Source organism: Taudactylus pleione, unplaced genomic scaffold (assembly GCF_031769625.1).
Source record: "Taudactylus pleione unplaced genomic scaffold, aTauple2 ptg000026l, whole genome shotgun sequence".
NCBI lineage: Eukaryota > Metazoa > Chordata > Amphibia > Anura > Myobatrachidae > Taudactylus > Taudactylus pleione.
The window spans coordinates 12,113,002-12,136,850 of NW_028284428.1; the positions used below are offsets into that span (position 1 = coordinate 12,113,002).

The 23,849-nt window shown below is 40.9% G+C and overlaps 1 protein-coding gene across 5 annotated transcripts in view; it reads right to left on the reverse strand.

The window, feature by feature from the left end:
* The window catches only part of CDKL5 (cyclin dependent kinase like 5), a 423,438-nt gene that overhangs the window by 160,226 nt on the left and 239,363 nt on the right, over window positions 1–23,849 (reverse strand). For all 5 annotated transcript variants that reach the window (XM_088451639.1, XM_088451641.1, XM_088451640.1 and 2 more), the window contains one exon: window positions 14,699–14,744. In XM_088451639.1, the coding sequence (XP_088307765.1) occupies window positions 14,699–14,744 (46 nt within the window). The remainder of the gene's footprint in view (window positions 1–14,698; window positions 14,745–23,849) is intronic.

The window sequence follows — 23,849 nt, forward strand, 5'->3', positions numbered from 1 at the left end:
TGCCAAAAGGCTAATGAGAAAGATCGTGCTGACCTTTTAAAACGTAAAGAGAATTTAAAGGATTGTGGAAAACAAAATAAATTTGAATGGTCATTTTTAAGTAATTTTAATTCACAATATAAGGATATTGAGGCTGTTTTTAAAAGAAATTGGAGAATTTTAAAACAAGACCCAATAATAGGTGATAAGATTCCTGATATCCCTTCATTTGTTTATAGAAAAGCACCCTCATTAAAAGATAAACTCATTAGAAGTTCCATTGAGGTAAATAGGAGATCTAGTATAAGGAGTGTGGGTTTCCATAGGTGTGGCATGTGTGACATGTGTAAAATTGTGAAAGGCCTTCCAAAAATTCAGGAGTTTACTGTTAAAGGTATAACTTATCCTATTAAAGAGTTTTTAATGTGCAATTCGAAAAATGTTGTTTATGCACTAGAATGCCAATGTGGTTTACATTACATTGGCAAAACTACTCGAAACCTAAAACTAAGATTGGCAGCACATATTTATAATATTAAAAAGGGGTTAGAGACCCACACTGTTTCTGCACATTTTAAAAATAATGCATGGATCAAATCCCTGTTTTTTTAAATCATTTTGGGCAGTACAACAAATAAACCCTATCTGGAGATCTAGAGATTTGGAGCTTAGGTTATCAAAAGCTGAAATGAAATGGATATATAAGCTCAAAACATTGGTTCCAAAAGGATTAAATGGGGATTTTGAGCTAAAATGGTTCTTATAAAAACTTTTATGTATTTCTGTATTTTAATATTTTTAAATATAAGATGGATTTTAATGTGTATTTATTGTCTGTTTATTCCCCTATATGTGAACTATGAGCACCACACTTTATGGATATTTTCCTGGTGGGGGATTGTTGCATTACCATCGTAGTATTGTATGGACATTCCCTTCCTTAATATGGAGAAATGAACACTTCCGGTGATCCATAGTGGTGGAATGCAAAAGGAGATCACCAGTACATCCGGCAACGGAGGAAGTCTTCGGAAGTCCTCTTCCGCCGGAAGTTGCAAGTCCGACGGCCACGTGACTTCCGGCGGGGATGAACTGCGGAGGACGGTCACATGACTTCTTACAAGCAGGAAGTATTTGGCAATTAGTGATGGTATATTAGATGGATTAGGCAGGTATCCCACTATGCTTCTGACGAAGGATAAAGCACATCCGAAACGCATTAAGCTAGTGGAACGGAAACTCCAGAGACGTTGGAATCGGGAGAGCGGTGGACCTTGTCAGGTGGTGGCGGGTATCCGGAACCTTCTACCCCGCATGGTTTATGACAAAGAGTTACCGGTATTCCCTGTACAACTGACCCAGAGAGTGCATCCATTTGGTGATGCGATATGTCTGTTATTTTTAATGAAATGTGAGTGCAATATTTTTTTAATAAATTGTCTTATCTGTGGAACATATTGCACTACATTCTTTCTCTTCTTTTTGAGAGTTCTCAATTTAAAGATATGCACCATTGATGAACAAAGGTTGAACCCCATTGAGCTCTGAAAAGTACTTCAAATTGGACACTGTTTTTTGATGTAAGAATCTTTCCTTTATTAAACAAGACAGCGCTGGATTGGGATTCTAGAATATTTTCTTGCATTTTATTGTTCTAGAGACTGGTAGGGAGTCTCTTTAGATACCAGTGTCTGCGGCGTCAATTGCGCAGGTTCATAACTACATTTTCTGTACACTGCTAGGACAGTCATTTTTATTCCGGCTGAACATTTTTAATACATACTGGCGAAGAATAATTTCTCAGTATCGTGATTTGCGACAGTAAGAAATATATTTTAGTGAACAAATTGGTTGTATTTCTTCATTGATTTTTTTCTAATTTCATTTTATTATTTCTCTTCTGAGGTTTGATCAGACAAGAAGAAAATAAGCTTTAACATAATATTTAATAAAGTGATAAACAAATGTTGCAAGGGTAGCATATGTGGCTGGTTTACAAAATGGATGTACTAATTAAGTTCAAATAAATGCAAACATCTGTTGTATCCCCTTTAAACGATCACATGGGAATCTGCTTTCTGGCTGTGTACTGATTGCAAATATCAATGTATTAATGTGAATAGATCACAGTAGCCACATTACTGTGTTACAATATCAGTGGGAGGGACTCAGACTCAGCCAATCATAATCAGATTGTGAAATTCATAAACAATTAGAACTGATTATTTATCAATTTCTTTAATTACATTGAATAATAAATATTCAAACAATTAAAACAATGTAATTAACATTAAAATCAGCAGAAAGTATAGATCAGATTATACACATCTAATGTAGCCTGATAATAATTAGCAGCAATGTATCAATGTCAGAAATAAAACACCATGTGTAAAAAGGGCAGATAGGACAATAATAAACTGGTAGGATCACAATTTGTTAAGATGCATATCCACTAGCAGGTAGAGCAGCGGTTTCCAACCGCTGTGCCGCGACCGGTTGTGAAGTGTGCCGCCTTACCGTCGGTCACATTATACAATCGCATGGCCCGCCAATTAAGTGTTTTGTTCCTGCGGGGGCCAATGTAGTGTGTTTTGTTCCTGCGGGTGTTTGTTCTTTTATAGGTCGCACACGCCGCATCGCTGGATGGTGTGCCTTGGCAATCTTAAAATTTTGCGTAGTGTGCCTCGACTTGAAAAAGGTAGAAAATCACTGAGATAGAGGAACGACACTGCGATTACAACATTGTAATCATATAGTCGTTCCTCATAATGTGCAATGCCTACACTGAACGATATGTTGTTCCGTGCAGGCACCCTCCCTCATCCCCGAACATGCTTAATCTGTCATTATCGGCAGATTGACCTGCATGTTCACGCGATGATTGATGTCGCATCGCTGGTCGTTTCCGACATTATAGTGCACGATTAATGCACGACTGAATGATTACAATGTCGTAATCGTTCAATCGCTCATTTAAATCGCCTAGTGGATACGCGGCATTAGTGTAGTTACAGAGAGATTTGTCTTAACTCTTCTTAAATAGACTTCTACCTTTCTGCATGAATATTGCTAAACACAGTAATGTCACACAGGTGTGTTGTGCACAGTGTTTAAAAATCAGTAGGGATGCTGTAGTACGTTGTGCACTACATCATCCCTACTGATTTTTAAACACTATTTATCATCCATATTCCTGCAACCAAAGTTAACAATAGTTATACCTCTACTGAATCTAACACCACACAGCACTCCTTCCGAAATCAGTGCAAACTATTCACCTGTCATAATATTCTAAGTCCCTTTCTCACCAACTGCAGTGAGATATGTAACATACATGATACTTCAGTCATGCTGTCTTGCTTCCGCCCTCATGTAGATACAGTAGCTAAAACCAAATTCAGCTAGATATAGGCATCGGAAACACACCATCAAATGATGGCTGGGCTTCCGCCATCTAAACTTTCGATACCATGGTAAATAACCATCGCATGAAAAGAATTAAATGGAAAAAGATATTAATATGATTAGCGCATGCGCAAAATATCCCTTTTGTGCATGCGCAATAGCACCCCGCGGCAATACCCAATGTTAAACAGCTGGATTAAGCTGAATTTTAACATCAGATGGCCATCGCTTCCACACCATTCGATGGCGGCTACCATTGGAAAGCCGCCATCGAATGGTAAATACACTACCATACAATCGATAGGAAAACATTAGTAAAACATCGGAATCTGATGTCCATCCCTAAATTCAACTGTCAAGTATTAGCCATGGGCAATAACTGGGACAATATTCCTAGACATGTAGTAGAGCAGAAATAGAACATATACTGTAAAAAGGTCATTATTTTTTGTGGGCAAGGTTGCAACCCTTTCTATGCTACCACCCCCTTGAAAAAGCTGTAATAGTTAAAGTTAATGCATTGAGTAAAATATTCTGTGCAAATCCACATGGCAGCTTCATATCATAAACAACAGTGACATCTTATTTTCACACACTGGTTATTACAACTTCACAATTTGCAAAGAAAAACTTTAATAATACACATTGAATAATAACAATATACATTGTGACTTTTTCATTGGTCCAGCATAGAAATAAAACCTCTTTATGGAAATATTTTAATATAGATAAAAATAGTACAATAAACGTCAGATGAAAATGTAAATGAGAAGAGTTATAAAGTGGTTGTGTCGTGACAGTGCTAGAATTTAGCGGGATTCCTGAGCAACTTGCAAAACTTAACTATAGCAGACAGACTTGTGGGGAACCTTCACGCTTGGTTACATTAATCTATTAATAATTCAGTTAACATGCACTTGGGTAAAGATTCCACCTAACAACAGTTACTGATATGCAGAAGCAGATGAATAACAAACAATACAATGCTTTGTTTGGAGTCAGGAGACAAAAATGCAAAAACATTCTGCAGCCCTGAGGGGACAGGCCTCCGGCGAGGCGTGCTGCTTCAACACAGGACAACTTAAGACTTTAAATAAGAGCTTCCTAATACCAATAGATTGGTAAAGAAAATATTGTGCAGTAAACCTATATATGCATAAAGACTCAATTTTTATGCGTTTCAATCTACAGAGGTGTTACACATTATGGCATTACTTCACCAAATGAGGGTGTGGTTTGGGAGGACCAGGACATACTGTAGACTTGGCTGATGTGGGAGCAGATGTAGTTTTTAGATCAAAGCCACATAGTATCCTATCCTGTGATTTAGAGGCTGAAAATGAAAACAGTACTTTGCAAACCCTTAAACAGCATGTGGTTCAAGTCAAGACCCAAAACTCTATGGTAAAACTGTATTATATAGCAGTCACTGCAATGCTATCTGTATTATATGGCGGTCACTGCGATCCAGTCTGCATAGTAAGTTGGTCAATGCAATGCTCTGTGGTGGGTGAGGTAGTGTAGTAAAGGCAGCAATACTTAGCCAGTAAGGGGTGAATTCAATTATCTGCGGTAATTTACCCTGGGCTAATTGATCCCCAGTGCTTTACAATTAGCCCCGAAGTCAGCCCACAGCACTGCACTTAACGCAAAAATGATCCTGTTATCAGGCGCAAACAGTGTTACTGGGTTACACATAGGTCCGGTAACTTTTCCAGGCTTCTACGTGTTAATGCCCGATAACAGAAATTTATTGGGTGAGAAAAAAGGGCTGTGATTGAATAGCCCCGGGTGTTTAATTTTTTACCCCTGATAAATTATTGGAGCTGACTGAATTCCCCCCTAAGTCTTGAGACAGTTGAGCCAGCATCCTCCATTGAAAAGTAAAGATACCCCTCACCCTACAGTATATAATTTTGAGTCTTTAAAATGTTGTCAGCTGTATTCAAGCAAGTCAAGGGTAACTACTATCTACAAGGGCATCAAAATTGACAGTGCCGGCCCTGCAAACAACAGTGTGTGAACAACTATAAAGTATTTTATCTTACTCTCTGGCATGTATATATTATACTAGTGTTTTTCAACCACTCCTCAGGTGTGATGCCAGAGAAACAGAGCAATGCCCGCCAGTGCGCAGCTGCTGAAGCGTGATGTCACGATGCTGGACGCTGACAGCAGGAGCCGATGGAGGAACAAGAGAGGTAAGTAAAGGAATCCTCCTACCTCACTGCTGGATACGTGCGCAGTGTACAAGCAGTGTGCTGAGTGTCGGAGGTGAAGCTGCTTCTCTGCCGCCACCCCTTCTGCTGCTGCTGTCTTCTGGAGCCCGAGCAGCAGCTCAGCTTCCCACTACCCGGCGGCAGCAACAGGGAAATCTAACAAGATGAGAGGCCGCATATGAAGGGCCTGAAGGTAGGCTCCGTGTACTCTTGCTGACCTGTGTGGAGCATATTTGGCTATACAGTAGTCTGGCACTATCTAACACATCACAGCCGTCACCATGCGGAACTTTAGAGTTTGCTTCAGGTGTCTGTGTTTCTCCGCAGAGGGCGTGAGTTGTGTGTAATGGGTATACATAGTAAGAGTGATGTTACAGGGTCTTTGGTTAGTATGGAACATTGGTCTGCATCTCTCCTGTACTTGTGTTGATAATCACTAGTGTTATTGCCTAAATGTGCCAATGGGCTGTATTATGTGCCTTATAGTTCTTCTATAACATGAGATAACACCTGTCCTATATGATCCTGAATGATTTTATCTGAAAAAATCTTATTTTGGTTGTTGGATTGCTTGTCAGAAAAGTGGTGAAAACTGCATCTCTATGCAGTTACATTACATTACCACATGCTGGGTGATGTTCTTCTGAGTAACAAACACATGTATATTTCAGAAAAACCTGGAGATATATTAAATATATGTCGATTATATTATATGTTATTATATATTACATTTGATTACAAAAACTCCTGGTGTGCCTTGGCAATTTTAAACTCTTGTTCAGTTTGCCGCGAGTTGAAAAAGGTTGAAAATCACTGTATTATACACTAGAATGGATATTCTGTAGTGGTACAATAAGTCCATCAAATTGAATTCACTGGAAATGACTGACCAATATTGATCTCATCTGCACCCCAGACTTACCATATTCCTTTCTATCTATAATAAAGACTTACCTATTCAAATTACCCAAAAATAAGACTACTATGGCAAGTTGGGAACCCACTCCACTCTATATTCTTCCAAGGAATGATTTATGGCTGGAGTTCCCACTTTAAAAAAAAACCCAGAGAACAATGAACCACAATGAGATGTGAAGTTTGCTTTATGCATTTGAGCTACTGCTTCTATCCTTTTGGTTACCAAATGGCATAAAACAATCATAACAAAATGTTCTCAAGAACCCCTTGTAATATATTATGAAAGGTACATGACATTTTGTTACTCATTTAAATTTAGACTACATTTAGGTGTGTCAACATAACCCTCCTTAATCATTTTGACTTTTATGTCTGATATAATGAAGAAATCTCAGCACTAGTACAGACACTACAGTTAATCTTTTAAGTGTCAATAATACCCTTAATTTTAAATTAGTGTCATCACTCAAGATTTCTCTCACTAACGACTAGATCGTGGTTGATCTATGTCCTGGAGAATTTTCCTTTTTTTCCTCTCTTTTCTCTTTTTTCATTTGTGTTTCTCATGTGATTGATTAAGGGGAGAATAGAAGACATGGATCCCGGTTCTTCACACCATATTTATCAGTTTTATTTATGTATCCATAAATATTTGAGGACATATTGCTCATTCAGTTAGGCTGCATATTAAATATTTGTTAATGTCTTTCTACACTGAATGTACTTTACTATGTTTATTTTTCTATTTCTGTAATTATCATGCTTTAATAAAGAAAAAACGTATTACAAAAAAAATTACTGTCATCTGACTACGCTCAGAACCAGTATTTTCTCTACTCTGACTAAATATGACTATTTATGATTAAAAAAAAGCAGAATTTATTACTTATATGTGGCAGGATGTACTAAGCATGACATCTACGATGCGGAACATCCCGTCTATCGTCAGGCACATACCGTGGTTGATTACAGCTTTATGTATTTAGAATATTGACAGCTCTCAGAAGTCCCTCTGGCGTCCTTCTGTGCATGTGCAGAAGGACGCGGGCCGTGGGGGGTCATGGGAGGGATCCGATTGGATCCCTCTCAGGGAGGGCTTTCCAGGGGGCATTCCGAAAAGAAGGCAATAGGCTTCTATTGGGTAACGCCACCTTAAAATGGTGTTACACACCAGGACGTAGCACCAGAATGCATCGCATTCCGGTGCTTAGTACATATGGGGTATGAGGTAAATCCAGCGAAAACTGCATTTTCAGGGGTTTTACCACATTTTTGCATTTACTACATCCCGCCCATAGGGCTTAAAATATATACTAACCTAAAGCAGTAACCGTTCCCTATTTTTGAAGCAGAATGGTGCCATATGTGTGAATGAATTTTCTCATACCTATTTGCCTTGGCACATAAGACAACTCAATACCATTAAAAAGAAACCACATAAATTCAGTTTAAATATTATGGGATATGCAAAGTAATTAATAAAGTGCAGCAAACTACTATAGGTCACAAATAACTATGGGTTGATTGATCAAGAAATGTAAAGAGTGGAGATTTGGACTAGTGGAGAAGCTGCATATTGCAACCAATCAGCTTTGTGGTAGCAGCTGACTACGGAAGATATGTCCACTCTTCTGGGCAACCGGAAGCCTACCAATCATTCTGGGAGAGTAGGCAAGTATAGTTATGATATGAAAGAGTAAAGGTCAGTAGAATAGCTGGGTCAGGGGCAAAAACAGGATTTCTCAAAGTGTCTACCCAAATGCTTAATTTCAGAAGAGAGCAGAAAAAAATTGAATCCTCTACTGAGGAGTATTGGCGCCTTCCACACTGTAACTCCGTTCATGTGTACAAGAAAAACTGTTACAGCTATGACCCATGGCTCATCTCCAATGCATCCTGCATGATTAGCCCCAGGCTCTTGCAATTTGAAAGCAGTGGTGCATCATTCTAAGGGGTAGAACCAAAGCCGGTTTTACAATAAAATGGGACAATAGTGATACACAGGCACATAGGAATTGCACTTGTAGAATATATAAGAGACGGGCACTTATCCAGGAATTGCCATTCTAAGCCCGAGGAAGTGAACAGGTGACTATTAATTGCTGAGGAGACATAGGGGGGACTTCGATTACACCTATTATGTTTTCTCAGGTGAAAAAGAGAGATAGCCACAGGCTTTATCACCCGAGCCTGTTCAATTAGTCTCCCTTTTTCACCCAACATGGGTTAACAGATTTTAACACACAGAAGGACAGATGTATTAAGATCTGGGAAGTGATAAAGTGGATAGTGATAAACGACCAACCACTCAGCTCCTGTCACATTCAAAAAGGATTGTGGTCCCGGACTGGGTGCAAGGAAGTCCTTGCGTGCAGTTTCTAGGTATTGGAATGAAGCTGTATGAAGAGGATATTTATTCATGAATGTCTCTACCTTTGCAGGAGGAAGCGAGACCAAGAAGAAAAAGGAAAATTAACCCCTAAGCATGACTACTGGAGAAGCTGGAGTGCAGGAACCTTGTACCGGTTCCAGGCTGGGAACATTGGTGGAGGAGGCTCTGTAACAAAACGCAGGTGGCGGTATCGGTCGCCGGAACTGAGATGGGCAGTCCAACTGACAATGAAACTATGAAGTGAAGCAGGATGCAGAAGTAAGCTCCAACTGGTACTGCAAACTGGAACACTGGAAAGTGAATGTAGCTAAGGAGCACAGAGAACTAGAAACACAGACTAGCTGTGTAAGATGTTGCACTGGCAAACTAGGAACTCCCAGACAGCCCTTAAGTACCCAAGGCTTGGGCTGGATTAGCTGTCAGAGCCGACTGTGAATTATGCAGAGTGGATTGGCTCACTCCTGACATGTGACCAGATCCAAGATGGCGGCTCCCAGCACCCGGCAGCACAGACTCCCAGCTACCACATCTCCACTTCGCCAGAGACCCAACGCTGCCTCTCAGGGACCTGCCCGCACACCCTGCTAACCGCCAACAGCCTGCACCCCCGCCAGACGGACCACACCAGAGAGCCCGGACAGGTAAGTCCCGGACCTCCCGCAGCACTTCAGAGAGGCCCATGACACTGTCATGATACAGGCTGCTTGTAATATTAAGGAAGGGAAAAAGGCGAGGCTCTGAGCACTGGTGCCAAATAAATTAAGATAAAGGTAGAGTTACTCCAAATTAATAAAAAATGCAAATGCAGATAGTAGTATCAGGGATATATTATCCTTATGGAGGTGCACCCATTAGAGTAAGAACAGCATATAGAAAAAGGGAAAGAAAGTACTCTCTTTTTGGGGGCACAAGAATCTACCTTGGATAGTAAAACTTAACTTTTAATGTTTTGTCATAAAATAATCATAAGAAACAAAACACTTAAATTATAAACATAGAATAATATACATACAATAATTGCACAATGTTATATTAAAAAAGCGAACACTTGTATATATGAGGAAAAATGCTGCCCTAAACTGTGATCTGAATATTCATTTGTTTGCTTTATTTCCTCCTCAGAAGATTATTGATTATTAACTGTTAATCATCCGCTATTAAGTCATATGTGGTTGGATTGTGCTTGTTTTACAGATATTGGGATATTTTTCCCTTTTATAAAATATATATACAAACATAAAACTTCACCTGGGCTACAGCTGCATCAGAACCAATTAGGGGTGGTTTCCTGTACATTTTGTATTGTGGTATTGGTACCTTGGATTATTAAATCTATTTACATAAATCTTGACCACTCCCTGATGTGCTGTTTGATATGATTAAAGTGTTCGCTTTTTTTAATATAACGTTGTGCAATTATTGTATGTATATTATTGTATGTTTATAATTTTACTTTTTCGTTTCCTATGATTCTTTTATGACAAAACATTACAAGTTAAGTTTTACCATCCAATGTAGATTTTTGTGCCCCAAAAAAGAGAGTACTTTCTTTCCCTTTTTCTATATGTTACAGGCTGTGTTTGAAAAATGACAGGAGCTAATTAGTTGGTCGTTTATCACTTTCCACTTTATCACTTTCTAGAGCTTAATACATCTGCCCCAGAATCCATGGAAAGTTCACGGATTTGTACGTTAACAGGGTCGCGGAACCCGTTAATCACCTACTTATTGGGGAATTTTTCACTGCTTGTGCAGTGGTGATTAAAAATCCAGATAAGTGCTTCACTTCAGGACTAATTTAATAGCCTTGGGGATCAATTAGCTTGTGGTAAATTACCGCGGCTAATTGAATTACCCCCCTAAAAGAAGTTTTCAAAAATATAACTCTCATATTTTTTTGCTGCAACATTTTGCCTAGGTTGTGCTTTATCATAATATATCAATGTAGTTACTTCATAAACCTTGTTTATACTGGCAAAAATGTACAACATTAAATTTCCTTAATAAAGTTCTATTTTAATTTCTCTATTTAACCAGACCCTTTCATTTATTGTGACTTATTATAGTTCCCTAGTTATGGGCCGGTTGTAGTAAATATTCTTCATCACAGAAACGGACATCGGGATCAAAAAACGAATGTCCAAAGCTCAATAATTATTCACTAAAGGTGAGTGCAATCATTATAAACATCTGTATCTACTGTATCATTGGGTTTGGAAGATACTGCATACACTTCTCATGTTATAACCATGTTGCTAAAAGGTATATTATTTATACACATCAACAAGACTGAGAAAGCACCAGGACAAAATTCCATATCTAATGTCTCACACCCTGTTGTTCTACCTGGTTAATAAACTAATCACTAGTTAAGCTATTCAACTTGTGGGCTAATCTTCATCACACACCGCTGACAACTATCAACATGCGTTCTGCCAATCCAATGTAATAAACATTGTGGCAATATATGTTCTTGTGCAATCATTATTTTGTTATCTCCATATCAGGATGGTGATAACAGAAGGAAAATATAATATATATAATAAAATACACATTTTTCAATGTTAAAAGGTTTTTAAATATTTTTTTAGTTAACAATTTATTTTTATTAGTGCTACTGAAAGGGGGCTAGCAGCTTACATACAATAATTTCCCCTGTGTTCTGGGGTTGGCTGCATCAGGGATATGATCTTGATAAATTGCATTGAAAACGTGTTTTTTTTTTCTTACCGCAGGGATGAGTGCCGATAATATAACATACTTATAACCACATTTTGATAAATAGGGACAAAATTTAAAAGGCAAAAGTATTAATTAATAAAAAATAAAATATTATTTTTTTTAAATTACAGGGTCAAAGCTGCCACCCTTACAAAATAAAAAATAGGCCATTAAATATGCATTTGATCTATTTATAAATAGATGCATTTTCTTATTTGCTGTTAGCCATTTCCCTGTAATTTAATGAAGCATGACATTCAGGACTGTTATATACAAAATGATGCTAGTGTTAAAAAATCCATAACAGGGAGGAATATTCTGCTTAGCTATGCTTTAGTATATAACATCTATAATCCTTGTTTTAGTTCATAACAAAGGTGTAAAATTATTTATATGTTCCTACTGCAGAGAAGCAGTACACTAGCATGTTGTTCCCAGCCAATACAATCTCAGTTGCTCAGTTTGACCTAGCTACCTTATTAGGGGTTTAGCCATTGCCTTTATTAAACATCACCTCCACTCGTTTTCACTCAAACATAAAGTGCAATTAATGGTCATTGTTTTGTGCCTTCACATACACAATTTAATACAATTATACAAGGAATAATGTGTCATTGTGGGACGAAGAAAATTACGCACACTGGGGGTTTGACACACAAGACAGCCAGGAAAAATATTCTGACATTTAAACATTTCTACTGAACACTGACTGTAGTGTATATGGAATATTTCATTATGGTGTATCACGGATGAATGTCAGACATACTTCTAGTAAGCTACTCTTGCCCACAGAGTTGTATTTGCCTCAGTAAATCAAAATTAAGCAACATTTTCTCAGTTAAGCTGCCGTTTATTAAATAAATCCCTTGTACTCTATAACTTTATTACATGAATAATAATTAAAGGGATTTCCATTTTAAAAAGATATTTCTACATTTCCTGTAATTTGCAAATTTTGGAAAGTCTACACTTGTGGGGGCTTACGTAATAGGGTGAGAGGTGCAGCCGCTGTGGGAATTCCTGTATTTTTAAAGCGCCAATCATTTTAAAGGCAAAACCAAGCTGGTTTTGTCTTTAAAATAATTGCAGCTTTAAAACCGTGTAAAGACTCGCAGGAGTTCCCGTAGCAGCTACAGCTCGCAACCTATTACATAAGCTGGTTTTGCCTTTAAAATAATTGCCACTTTAAAAATATGGGAAGACTCTCAGGAGTTCCCGCAACGTTTGCAGCTCGCAACCTATTACAAAAGCCCCCAGTGGTCTGCAAAGCCAGCATATGATGGTGAGGGTGAAATCATCTCTGCAGACAGAGAACCAGCCAGGGAAGCATCCCATTATAACACTGATAGCAACATACATTTCTGCAAAGGAAAGGTGTAACTAATGTTCTGGACACATATAAAAACATGAAAGTGCCTATTCGTTCTACAGTAAAAAGCCATATGACTGGCAAAAACAGGGACTGTCATAGATCTTCGCCCTTTACTTCGAGGAGTCACTGCAGGAACCTCCACAATCCTTGTTCTGTTATAGCATCTCTTTGAGTAATGCATTTTTTTCAGTCTTCAATGTTTTTTACAATATTAATTTTATTTTTTTTAATATGTTTTATTTATTTTGAATACTTTTTTGTGCACAAAGGGTCCTGTATGCGCATATTCCCTCAGAATTTTACAACCCTGGCCCATATCGCCAATAAGGCTGACTATTGCTCAGCTGCCCCAGTGATATTTTATTGGTCGGTTGAGGCAACAGAAAATCAGTCTATCACTATTGGCAAATAGACCTTAAATCCAACAACAGCACAGCGGATATCAACTTTAAATCTTTACAGCGCCTTCGGTATGGAATGCTGGCTGCCGCATGACCGGCAGTTCGAATCCCGGCTGCGGCAGCCCGACAAAACAGCAGAGCCCGGCAGCGGAAGACCGACAGCGCTGGAAATCCCGATCGTCTAAAGGTAAGTATAAACTATTCTATTCTAACCCCCTAACACAAACCCTCCTTAGGGGTGCCTAACCCTAACCTCCCCCCCTGTTCCTAACCCTAACCCCCCCTTCCACGCTGCCTAAACCTAAATCCCAGGGGGGGGTGCCTAACCCTAACCCTCCCTCCTCCTAGCCTAACCGTAACCCCCCCGGGGGGTGCCTAACCCTAAGTCCCCCCTGGGTGGCCTAAACCTAACCCTCCCCCCCCGCAGCTGTCCGCTTGCGGCGCCCGGCACCCCTTCGATCGGGATGCCGGGCGCCGCTGTGCCGGCGTCGGGAAAATGACAGGCGTCTGGATTATAGACGCCTGTCATTTAACCCTAGCCGGGATTAAGGATTCTAGATGCCGGCGGTCGGGATTGCGACCACCGGCATCTTAAACGTATCCCTTTACAGCTGTTACCAGTTTATAATTATTACCTCTTAAAACAGAAGATGCACATTATGTTGTACACAATGCAATACAACTGCTTATATAATACATCACTTGTTTAATAAAAGGAACTTAATGGTATATAATATAATTAAAAGAGAGCGGTGGACGTGAATTGTTTTCCTTATAGCCAATATAACTTGTTGCCAAATAGGTCCTGAGTCAGAGATGCACGCTATTGCAGCCGCAACTTCTTCCTTTGCTGCGTCTAATACCACAGCCCATGGGATTCATACAGAGATGCCCACCAGCTGCAGCGCTAATCCGCAACTGTGCACATTATGATGCACCACCGTAAGCATCAGTCGAATCTCTCCATCTGAACATGGCCGTCGTGCACCGGGGTTAGTACAACTGCATCTTAAGACGCAGTCACTGACTGCCACAGCTGGCTTGCCAGCCCCCTGTTACGCCCCACAAACTCCCACCGAAACTACCTCTCACTGCGTATAAATTTGTTCTGCGGCTACCGGCAGTAACCATCGGGATGCATGCGCACACAGAAAACATTGTCCACTTGCGTGCGGTATCGACACTGCGTGCACATCTGAATAAGGCCCATATCCAGAAGCTAAGTCATGAAACAGGACAGAATCCATAATATATCAGACATTTAATACATAGACCCCAGCATCGAACATACCTTCACTATCTTTAAATTTCTTGATTGCCACAATTTCCTTTGTTTCCTAAAAGAATAAAACAAATGCACAATTACATATTTATCCTGATATGAGGACATGCAATAACAAATCCCACACAAGAAATTTTAGCTACTCAACCTTATCAATTTCACTGAATTGCGAACATGTTTTTAATACTGTATATTTTTTATGACAATATAGTATGTTTCTCTCCCATAGCTTCCACAGAACAAAATGCAATGTATTGTTATTGTCTGTCTACTATTTGGTCCTACATGAAACTCCACTTTACAATGTGTTAGTATAATCTATAACAGAGGTTCTCCCAAACATAATCCTCAAGGCTCCCCAACAGTTCAGGTTTTAGAGATATCCATGGTTGAGCACAGGTGAATTAATTAGTACCTCCGTCAATCTGATTTAACCACCTGTGTTCAACCATGGATATCTCTAAAACCTGAACTGTTGGGGAGCCTTGAGGACCGCGTTTGGGAACCTCTGATCAATAACCTAATCACTAACTAGCCTTTGCTGTAAAATATATGGAGAGTATAAGGCACAGTGAAGCTCTAAAGCCATATAAGTATATGAATGTAAGTGCAGTGCTTTAATACAGGTCGCAGAATTCAGTGTTACTTCATAGTAGAAGGTGATTGTACGTTTAGCAAAAGCCCCTATTTGGTGGATTAGTGCATAAAAAGGTACATTGCCACATTCTGCTTTTAGGAAGGATACCTGGATAATGTGCAAGCACCATTATTTATGAGAATGTGGGTTTGGCTGGAAATGCGTACAGTGGAAACCTTAAAACATCACCTGTCTGTTCTGACTGTAAGGCCGCCTCCTTCATTAACTCACACTTTTAATTTTTGTATGTTTTTTTTTATTACATGGCTGTCTGTGCACATATAAATGTGATTACTTGCATAATAATGTGACTAGATGGTACAGAAGCTGCACTATTGAAATAATAAGATTACTTCTAATTGCTAAAAAAAACGACGCAAACGACGGGAAAATAGCTGCGGCGGCCATTTTCCACCCGTTTTTACATGTGCAGACACCGGAGCCAACGTGGGTCTCCAGAGCAGTAAGTTTTATGGGTGCAGGGCATGCGATGCGGGCCCCCCCTGGACCCAGGGACCCGTGTGTCCTGCACACCCTGCACCCATTATAAATACGCCCCTAGATACACATTCCAATGGTATAATCAGTGCCATTCCCCTGCATTTTTTATAAGACACAATGATCCCTATAGCTACATGCATTTTCATATAAGATTTCTCGTTGCCACTTATATGGAGCCACTTGTAAAGACATACATATAGATACTGCTTTAAGGGCTCATATACATTTGGATGTAAGGAAAGTTTATGACACGTCCCTCAGATGTAGCAGTACACGTCCACTTTACCACCGCGCTCATAGGTGTTACTTTCACAATCTCCCTGAAATGCTTTTTGAAAAGTAGGCAAGTATGCTATAAGGTAGAGCACAGGTTCTCAAACTCGGTCCTCGGGACCCCAAACAGTGCATGTTTTCCATGTCTTGGGAATTTGTGCATCAACTATCAGTTACAGGTACTACAATATACTTAATTTTAAAAACTTAATAATGGACATACTGGGCTAGAAGGAAGCCTTTCACTTCAGAAGCCTGCCTCTACTAACTTACATGCAAGATATTTTATTCATATTTACAGCTTGATTTTTCAGTGTTTGCATTTCTGTTCTGTCTTAAGATTGACATTCTATATTGAAAGTCTGGGTAAGGACATCAGCACTTTATAATATAAAGTACTTAACCAACTTTTTGGCGCTCCCCTCCGGGAGGTCTCAGACAGGGAGGTCCAGAGAGCCGTTATGGGTGAAATGGTGATGCTGTTTGCTCCTTCAGGTGCCTCAGTTGCAAAATTCTGCGAATTGCGCTATATGTGGTAGGGGCCAGGGGTTAGTGACGCATCTCGCCCACAATTTTTTTCTTCGCGCCCCCCCAACCCGAAGTGGGTGGGATCCAGGAGTGTGGGCTACTCTCATGCAAATCGGAAGTCCCCTGGACATTCCTGGAGAGTAGGTAAGTATGAGGCATATCCTTGTTTACTTTACGTGACATACAGATGTTCACCAATTAGCTGTTGCTTTGAGTCATCCTGGCTTAGTTACCGTCATTGTTGTTCCATGTTTGATCTGTTTTTCCTGCATGTTTGGATAATGATACCGCACACAAACAAATCACAAGTTTTTCATGCATTGATTATTTCAATTATTTGTATCCAATATTTAAAAGCTACTAACATTTTATGTAGTGATACAAAATTATTATAAACTGCATTGTAAACAAGTACAAACTGAAATGACGTGAAAAGAGGGCTTACAAGTAGAAGGGGAACCACATAGACAGAAATGAGCTGTGGGGAATAAAAGAAGCATATAATGAATAGAAAGCTAAGAATCGTCAGGATAAATGACTCTAAAAACCTTATCCTGGAATATAGCACAGGTCAGTTGTGCTCACTGCATAGGAAGACGCTGTATCCAGAGACCAGTTTTGTGTCACATCCAAAACAATTGGGCACTAAACTATAAAACAATAGAAATGTAGATGAAGTAACTGCAGCTGGAATAAGGGAAATTGCTGATACCCTTGATAATCAAAGAGAAAATATATTGTACGCTGCCAAACAATTACACTAATTATATAAGACTGTGCAAATGCTGCACAATCTATAATTCAGAATAACCCAATACAATAAAAATGAACACAATTAATACATAATAAAAACAATAATAATAATTGATCCAGGTTACAGGTACAGAAGCAGTCTGTTAGTCAGCTGAGCTGCACTCCATAGCAGCAATAAGTGTAATATATGAGCTTCCAGCATCTCCAAGATAGTTCCTCCCATTGAGGGCGTCCAATTGTACAGTTGTCGAAAGGGTCAAATTAACATACTGTAGCGTTCATACCTTGCCCTTGCAATAAAAAGTCCACGTACAGGTGTAGTTCAGAACAACCTGTATAGTGCAATTGCATAAAACACACAATGTCAGTGGTCCTTTATGCAACTCTCCCCCTGTGTATGTTCATCAGTTCAGTAAGAAGACATATATCATTTAGAGTCACTGCTTTTAAGTAGCATCAAACCAATAATACCAGCTACAGTATTAAGGGCTGCCTATGCTTAGTTTGCTGGCTTGCCATTCAGCCTGCATTTTCAACTTAATGACTGGAACATAACAGTCCTCATATTTTGTGTTCCATTACTGAGACCATAGAGTTTGTACAAGCAAAATATAAATTTAATCTGAAAATGGAAAACCGTAGACTACTGAAGGAGAAGGTTACATATGTAAGCTAAGGGTGGGTGCACACCTGAACGACCGGCAATCATGCCAATGTTCAGGGTGATTTGCCTTCACCCTGGACATCGCATGATCTCCGGTACACACTGCACGATTTAATGAACGACGGAACGATCACTTGTTCCGTCCATATGCGATATTGTGTGATTGGCCATGCTGCACGAGTTGGTACATGGGTTGGTACCGTCCTCCCTTCGCCCCCTAACTCTCCGTTCTTGTAGCCTAACCCTCCCACCCCGCACCATAACCCTCCCCATTAGTGCCTAAACCTGTCTCCTCCCTTTGTGCCTAAACTTAACCCCACCCAGTGGTGAATAAAGCTAACCCCCTCTTGGGGTGCCTAACCCTAACTCCCCCAAAACCTAACGCTAACCCTGCTATGGTACCTAAACCTAACCGTCCCCTCCCCGGCTAACAGCTAAGACGCCCCAGACTTACCTGGTTCAGGCTGGCGTCTGTCTGTGTTCCGGTGTCGGGATTAAGATAGACGTCGGTATTTCAGCATCTATCTTAAGTCCCGTGTCGGACTTCCAGCATCAGGATTCAGATCGGTGGCATGCCGTCTGCCGGTCTGCTAACTGCATCCAGTTTTGCAAAATAATACCCACCTTATATGGACAATATACAATCCTGCTCTTACAGCATTTTTTATGCTGTGTTAGCTCCTCGCTCTTCAGACCATACACTGCACATTTGGTAGCCTAGAGTTTGCAGCAATCACTGAGTGTCAGAGGTGTAATTGCAGAAACTTTACTGAAGTGCACTTTATATGAGTCATTTATGTTATATGTTCACATTCTGCCCTCTGCCTCTTACTTCCTCTCTCTCCCTGTTTCTACTAAGCTCTTTACCTCCCTCACCTCTTCTCTCAGAATACAGCTTTCGGGATTCTATTCTTATTTTACTCTGCCATTCCCTAAGCAGTAGCTTGGTTTAGCTGTCTCTTCTTTTACCTCCGACATTTCTCGTTTCTCCATTTTAGTTCTCATCTTCACTAAAGCACATTTCCTACCAAACATTGGTACAAAATTTCTACTGTGCCTTTACGCTGTTCCTTTATCTATCTCCTTAAAGAAAGTGACCCCTATACTTTGCCCTTGGGTCCGTCATACAATCTGGACAAAGGACCCCAGCAAAACTACAACAGGGATAACTAGCCGTGTACTATTAGTGCCAGGGGCGTTTCTAGAGAAGAGGGGGCCCGTGTGCAGTCTCCGTCACGGGCCCCCTCCTCTCAGTCCGGCGGCCGGCAGCGCACTGAGCTGTGCGTGGCCAGAGCCGGAATTATAGACTCTGGGCACTAGAGTGTGTCCAGAGTCCATAGCACATGCGCAGGTCACTGGGAAAATGGCCGCGACGGCCAATTTCCCTGTACTGCGCATGTGCAAAATGATGGGAAAGTGGCTGCGGCGGCCATTTTCCAAACGTTTTACAGTGCTGACACCGGTGCCGATGTGGGACTCCGGAGAGGTAAGTATAAAATGGGTGCAAGGTGTGCCCGTGTGCACAGCACACCCTGCACACATTATAAATACGCCCCTGATTAGTGCTTGAATGGGTATCTGGTTGTAAGACCAGTTATTCTATTGTTCTGCAGAGGACTGATAGATATGTTTTAAGATTGACCCTCGATGAGTAATCTGACCACTAACAACAAAACAGTTATTACCTTTAGGGATATAGGGGCAGATGTACTAAGCTTTGGAGAGTGATAAAGTGCAGATAAAGGTGCCTATTCATCAACACTTAATTATCATTTTGGAGGTCTTTTTCCTTAGTGTATTTGTTTCTTATATTCATTAACAGACTTAACGCAGGAGATGTCACTGATATCTCCTAGTTAAATTCATCTGTGTTAATTTCCACACTCCCTATACTTTAGCATGGAGATGTAGAAATTATGTATTTTCGGAATTTGATGGTGTTACTGTATGCTATCTTCAGATGGCGCACAGCTCCCGGTAGTGTACACAGCAGCTTGTGCAGGATATGGACATACTTACAGATATGCCCAGCTATAGCGTTGCCAATGGTGTGGCGAATCGCACCACGCATAGTGCGAGATGTGCGTACGCGAGTGCATATGCACACTGCACACGCACCTCCATAGGAATGCATGGTGCGAACACAGTGCGCGCCATACTGTAACATATACAGTCACGGGGAATCACATAGCACGATGCATGCGCACGTATGTGCCGCGATCAGCCACAATGTAACTGGGCACATCTGTACCTGCTTTCAGCGTCAGCATATCCTCCTTTGTCGCTCTGTCCTCCGGCACTGGCTGGACTGTGTGTTCTGCCCGCCGCTGCATGCTGCTACTGCTGGGAAGCGTCTCTATTCTGTGCACCGGTGGTTTGCTATAAACAGTTGATTGAAGAAGCCCTTACAATTGCTACCAGTGCACAGACAAACAGAGGGGAGATGCTTCCTGTCAGCAGCAGCATGCAGCGGCGGGCAGAACATAAAAAAGTTTTTTGAAAAAAAAGTATAAGAAGCCCACTCTGCCCCCAGCTCCTGTGCAGCCCGCAGCCTCCATTCTCCGGTGGCCAGCTCCAAACTGCACCTGCGACATGATGCTGCAGCCGGTGCAGAAAAAGCATCTCCCCATTGGCCGCGTGTGAGATCCATACTCCCTGCATAATGTATGTAGCAGCTGGGTAGACCGGGCGGAGGGTTGGGGGTCAGTGGCTGTTACCAGAGGACAGAAGATGGGGGGGGAGGTTTGCGGCGGCAACAGTGGATGGAGCAGGCAGCGGAGGGGAGCCAGACATGCCACTGGGGGACAGATCCATGCACAGTGCTTTAAGTGCAGTGCAGAGGTGGGTAAGGGAGTGGGGGGACGGAGGATGGTAGCAGATGCAGGTAGGTTCCGAAAAGCTGTTACCGCTAAAATGACAGCTCTTTGGAATAGATACTTATGGACAGGAGGAATGATGAATTCCTCCGGTAATTAGGTAGAACTCCATGTGAGTTCTAAACCTAATTATCTCCAGATAATTTTAAGTAATAATGAAAAGACCCCAAAGTACCAACCAATCAGCTCCTAACTGTCATTTTTCAAACATAACCTGTAACATGGCAGTTAGGAGTTTATTGACTGGTACCAGGTGCTGATTGGGAACTAAAAGTGACCCTCGAAAAATTTATAGAACTGGCCCCACATGAGCAGCACCAAATCAACTGCAGGCAGAACCAATACCAAAGTAGGCGGGGTTTATACATCACTACACCTATGTGGAAGCTTTTGGGTTCAATATGCTCAGTAGTCTAGTGGCCCCAAAACTCACGTACAGTACCTAGTAGTGGCGTCACAAGGAGGGTGCCGGGGGTGCGGGCCACACCAGGGTGTCACCCGCCTACTTCACAATGCCGGTAATCTCAGGGTTGCATAGCATGGGTGGGGCCACAATGACGCGATTGCGTGGTCACGCCCCCCACTCTGCCCCTTATTCCTTTGATCCCTGTGCTGGCACACCTCTGATGTCACCCAGAATATCAAGTATTTAATAAATTACAATAAACAAAAGTAACTTCAAGAAGGTAGCAAATTAAATAACCCAATATATATTTATGGTATTTTTATGTCTGAAGTCACTATGGAAACAAAATTTCTCAAAACCATGAATTATTCCTTATCCTTGAGAAACAAGAAACAATTCCATGTAGCCACAGCTGTGCAGCTGCAAGAGTGAGAATGCTCACAATGTTTTCAACATCAAAAATTTAGCAATAGATAAAATACAGGATTGCTTCTGTGAATGATGAGACCGTTCAAAATAAATGTAAGCAGCTACTCGTGGAGATTAAGTATTAAGCAGATGAATGCTATGCAAACTAGTCATCAGCTATAGACATACTTGCCTACCCTTCTGATTTGGCCTCCCGGAAAGGCAGGTAAGCCTCCTGGCCCCCGGAGATCCCCCAGACTTCCCCCACACCACCCCCCGCGGTTCCACGATAAATCCCGGCAGCAGGGGGGACCCGGTTTTTAGAAGTGGAGATGTTGCACTTGGCAACCAATAAGATTCTAGCTAATATCTTTTAGAAGGTGCTAGATAAAAGACAAGCAGAATTTGATTGGTTGCTATGGGCAACAACTCCACTTCTAAAAACCTGCACTTTGGTAAATATACCCCCTAGTCACTTATATTTACTACAATCCGCATTTTGAATGCAGATTGTAGTGTGATATTACCGACTGAATTCGCATTGTGAATTCAGCCAATATCACAGGGATTTATTAAAAATCCCTTGCAGGGACAGAGCTTGCGAGAAAGCTCTGTCCCTGCGAATCCCCTCCGCACACTTATCACGGTATTTTCGCAAAAATTACCGTGATAAGTGCCCACGCATGCGCCGACCGGCAGTTGCTAAGCCCCACCCCTGTTTCTAAGCCCCGCCCCGCAATCGCGGACCCCCCTCCCCGTGATCCCCCTTCCTTAATTACACTTACCTGCAGTGATCGGTGCTCCGGTGATGTCCTCCGTGGCTCCGGTCAGCTGACATCCCATCCTGCACTGGGACCCGGTCAGGTGACAACCGGGCCCCAGTGCAGGATGGGAGACCAGCTGACCGGAGGGAGGACATCACGGGAGCCCCGATCACCGATCCCTGGACTCAGGTAAGTTTTTTTATTTTTTTTATTTTACTAATTTTTTTTTTTTTTTTTTTTTTTTTTTTACAGTGTATCAGCGTGTGGTCTGTTTAGACCTCACAGCTGATCACTGGGGCCGGCTCCGGGCAACATCTGGAAAAATAAATAAAACAAATAAATAAAAGATAAATGTACCACTGCCAACATAACATCACTTATGCCCATACATATTTATTTAGTAAACTTTGATTGAAAACTATGACAAAACTAAACCCTTTTATAGCTGGGCATATATTCTGGAGTATTCCAGAACTAGATGTCCTCTAACAGAACATACAGTAGCTGCCTCAAGGAACAGGCTATCCTGGGAGATACTGTAGCAGCTTAAAATAGATGTGGTTTAAAGAGGCTGACTAAAGGCAGAGTCTTAGAGCAAAATGAGAGATGAGGTAGAGGTTGTTAGTAATTGCCAAGGAATACCAAACAGTGGATCTAAATGAACACACATTTACGCAAAAATAATGTTCCAGTTAAAGCAGTTCTACTACAGCAGTGGAAGTCAGTAGCATAAGGGGGCTTAGTTCTTAATATTTGCAGAAAATGCCCTTTAACTGCCATCTGTTAGTTCCGTTATTCGTTGCAATGACAGATGAAGTATAAGGGCTATATAAGAACAAACTGTTCGCAGGACGGCAGCTCGGATAAGAAGACGTCCCAGAGAAGAATCAAAAGTAAAATGATAGTTTTGGTTATCAATTTACTTCTTGATTCTTGCCCAGCCTTACCCCTGCGCACGAGTGGCCATCTAGTGATTGACAGTACTGAATATAGGAGATATTGGACATATCTACTGCTTTACAGTATTGATACATACCACATGTTCTGTCAGGATTTAAAGGCTCAGGGGGTTTCATAAATAGGCCTCTGACTATATAATGTAGTCAAAATGTTAACCAACAATGCAAGATTACGCCAAGTTTTTAGTTTTATCACATGATCTTTAAAATTTGCTTTGCTCTGCATAAACATCTTGCTGGATCTCCCAGTGACATTTCTGGAAGAAATAATATATATTAAATTTTACCTTAAATAGACCGCTGCCAGCAAGAGCTCAGCTAAGCATACAGCTCAATTTAAGGCTGCAGACTTTCTCTTTTGCTGGATTAAGTACACCAGACTGAACATGAT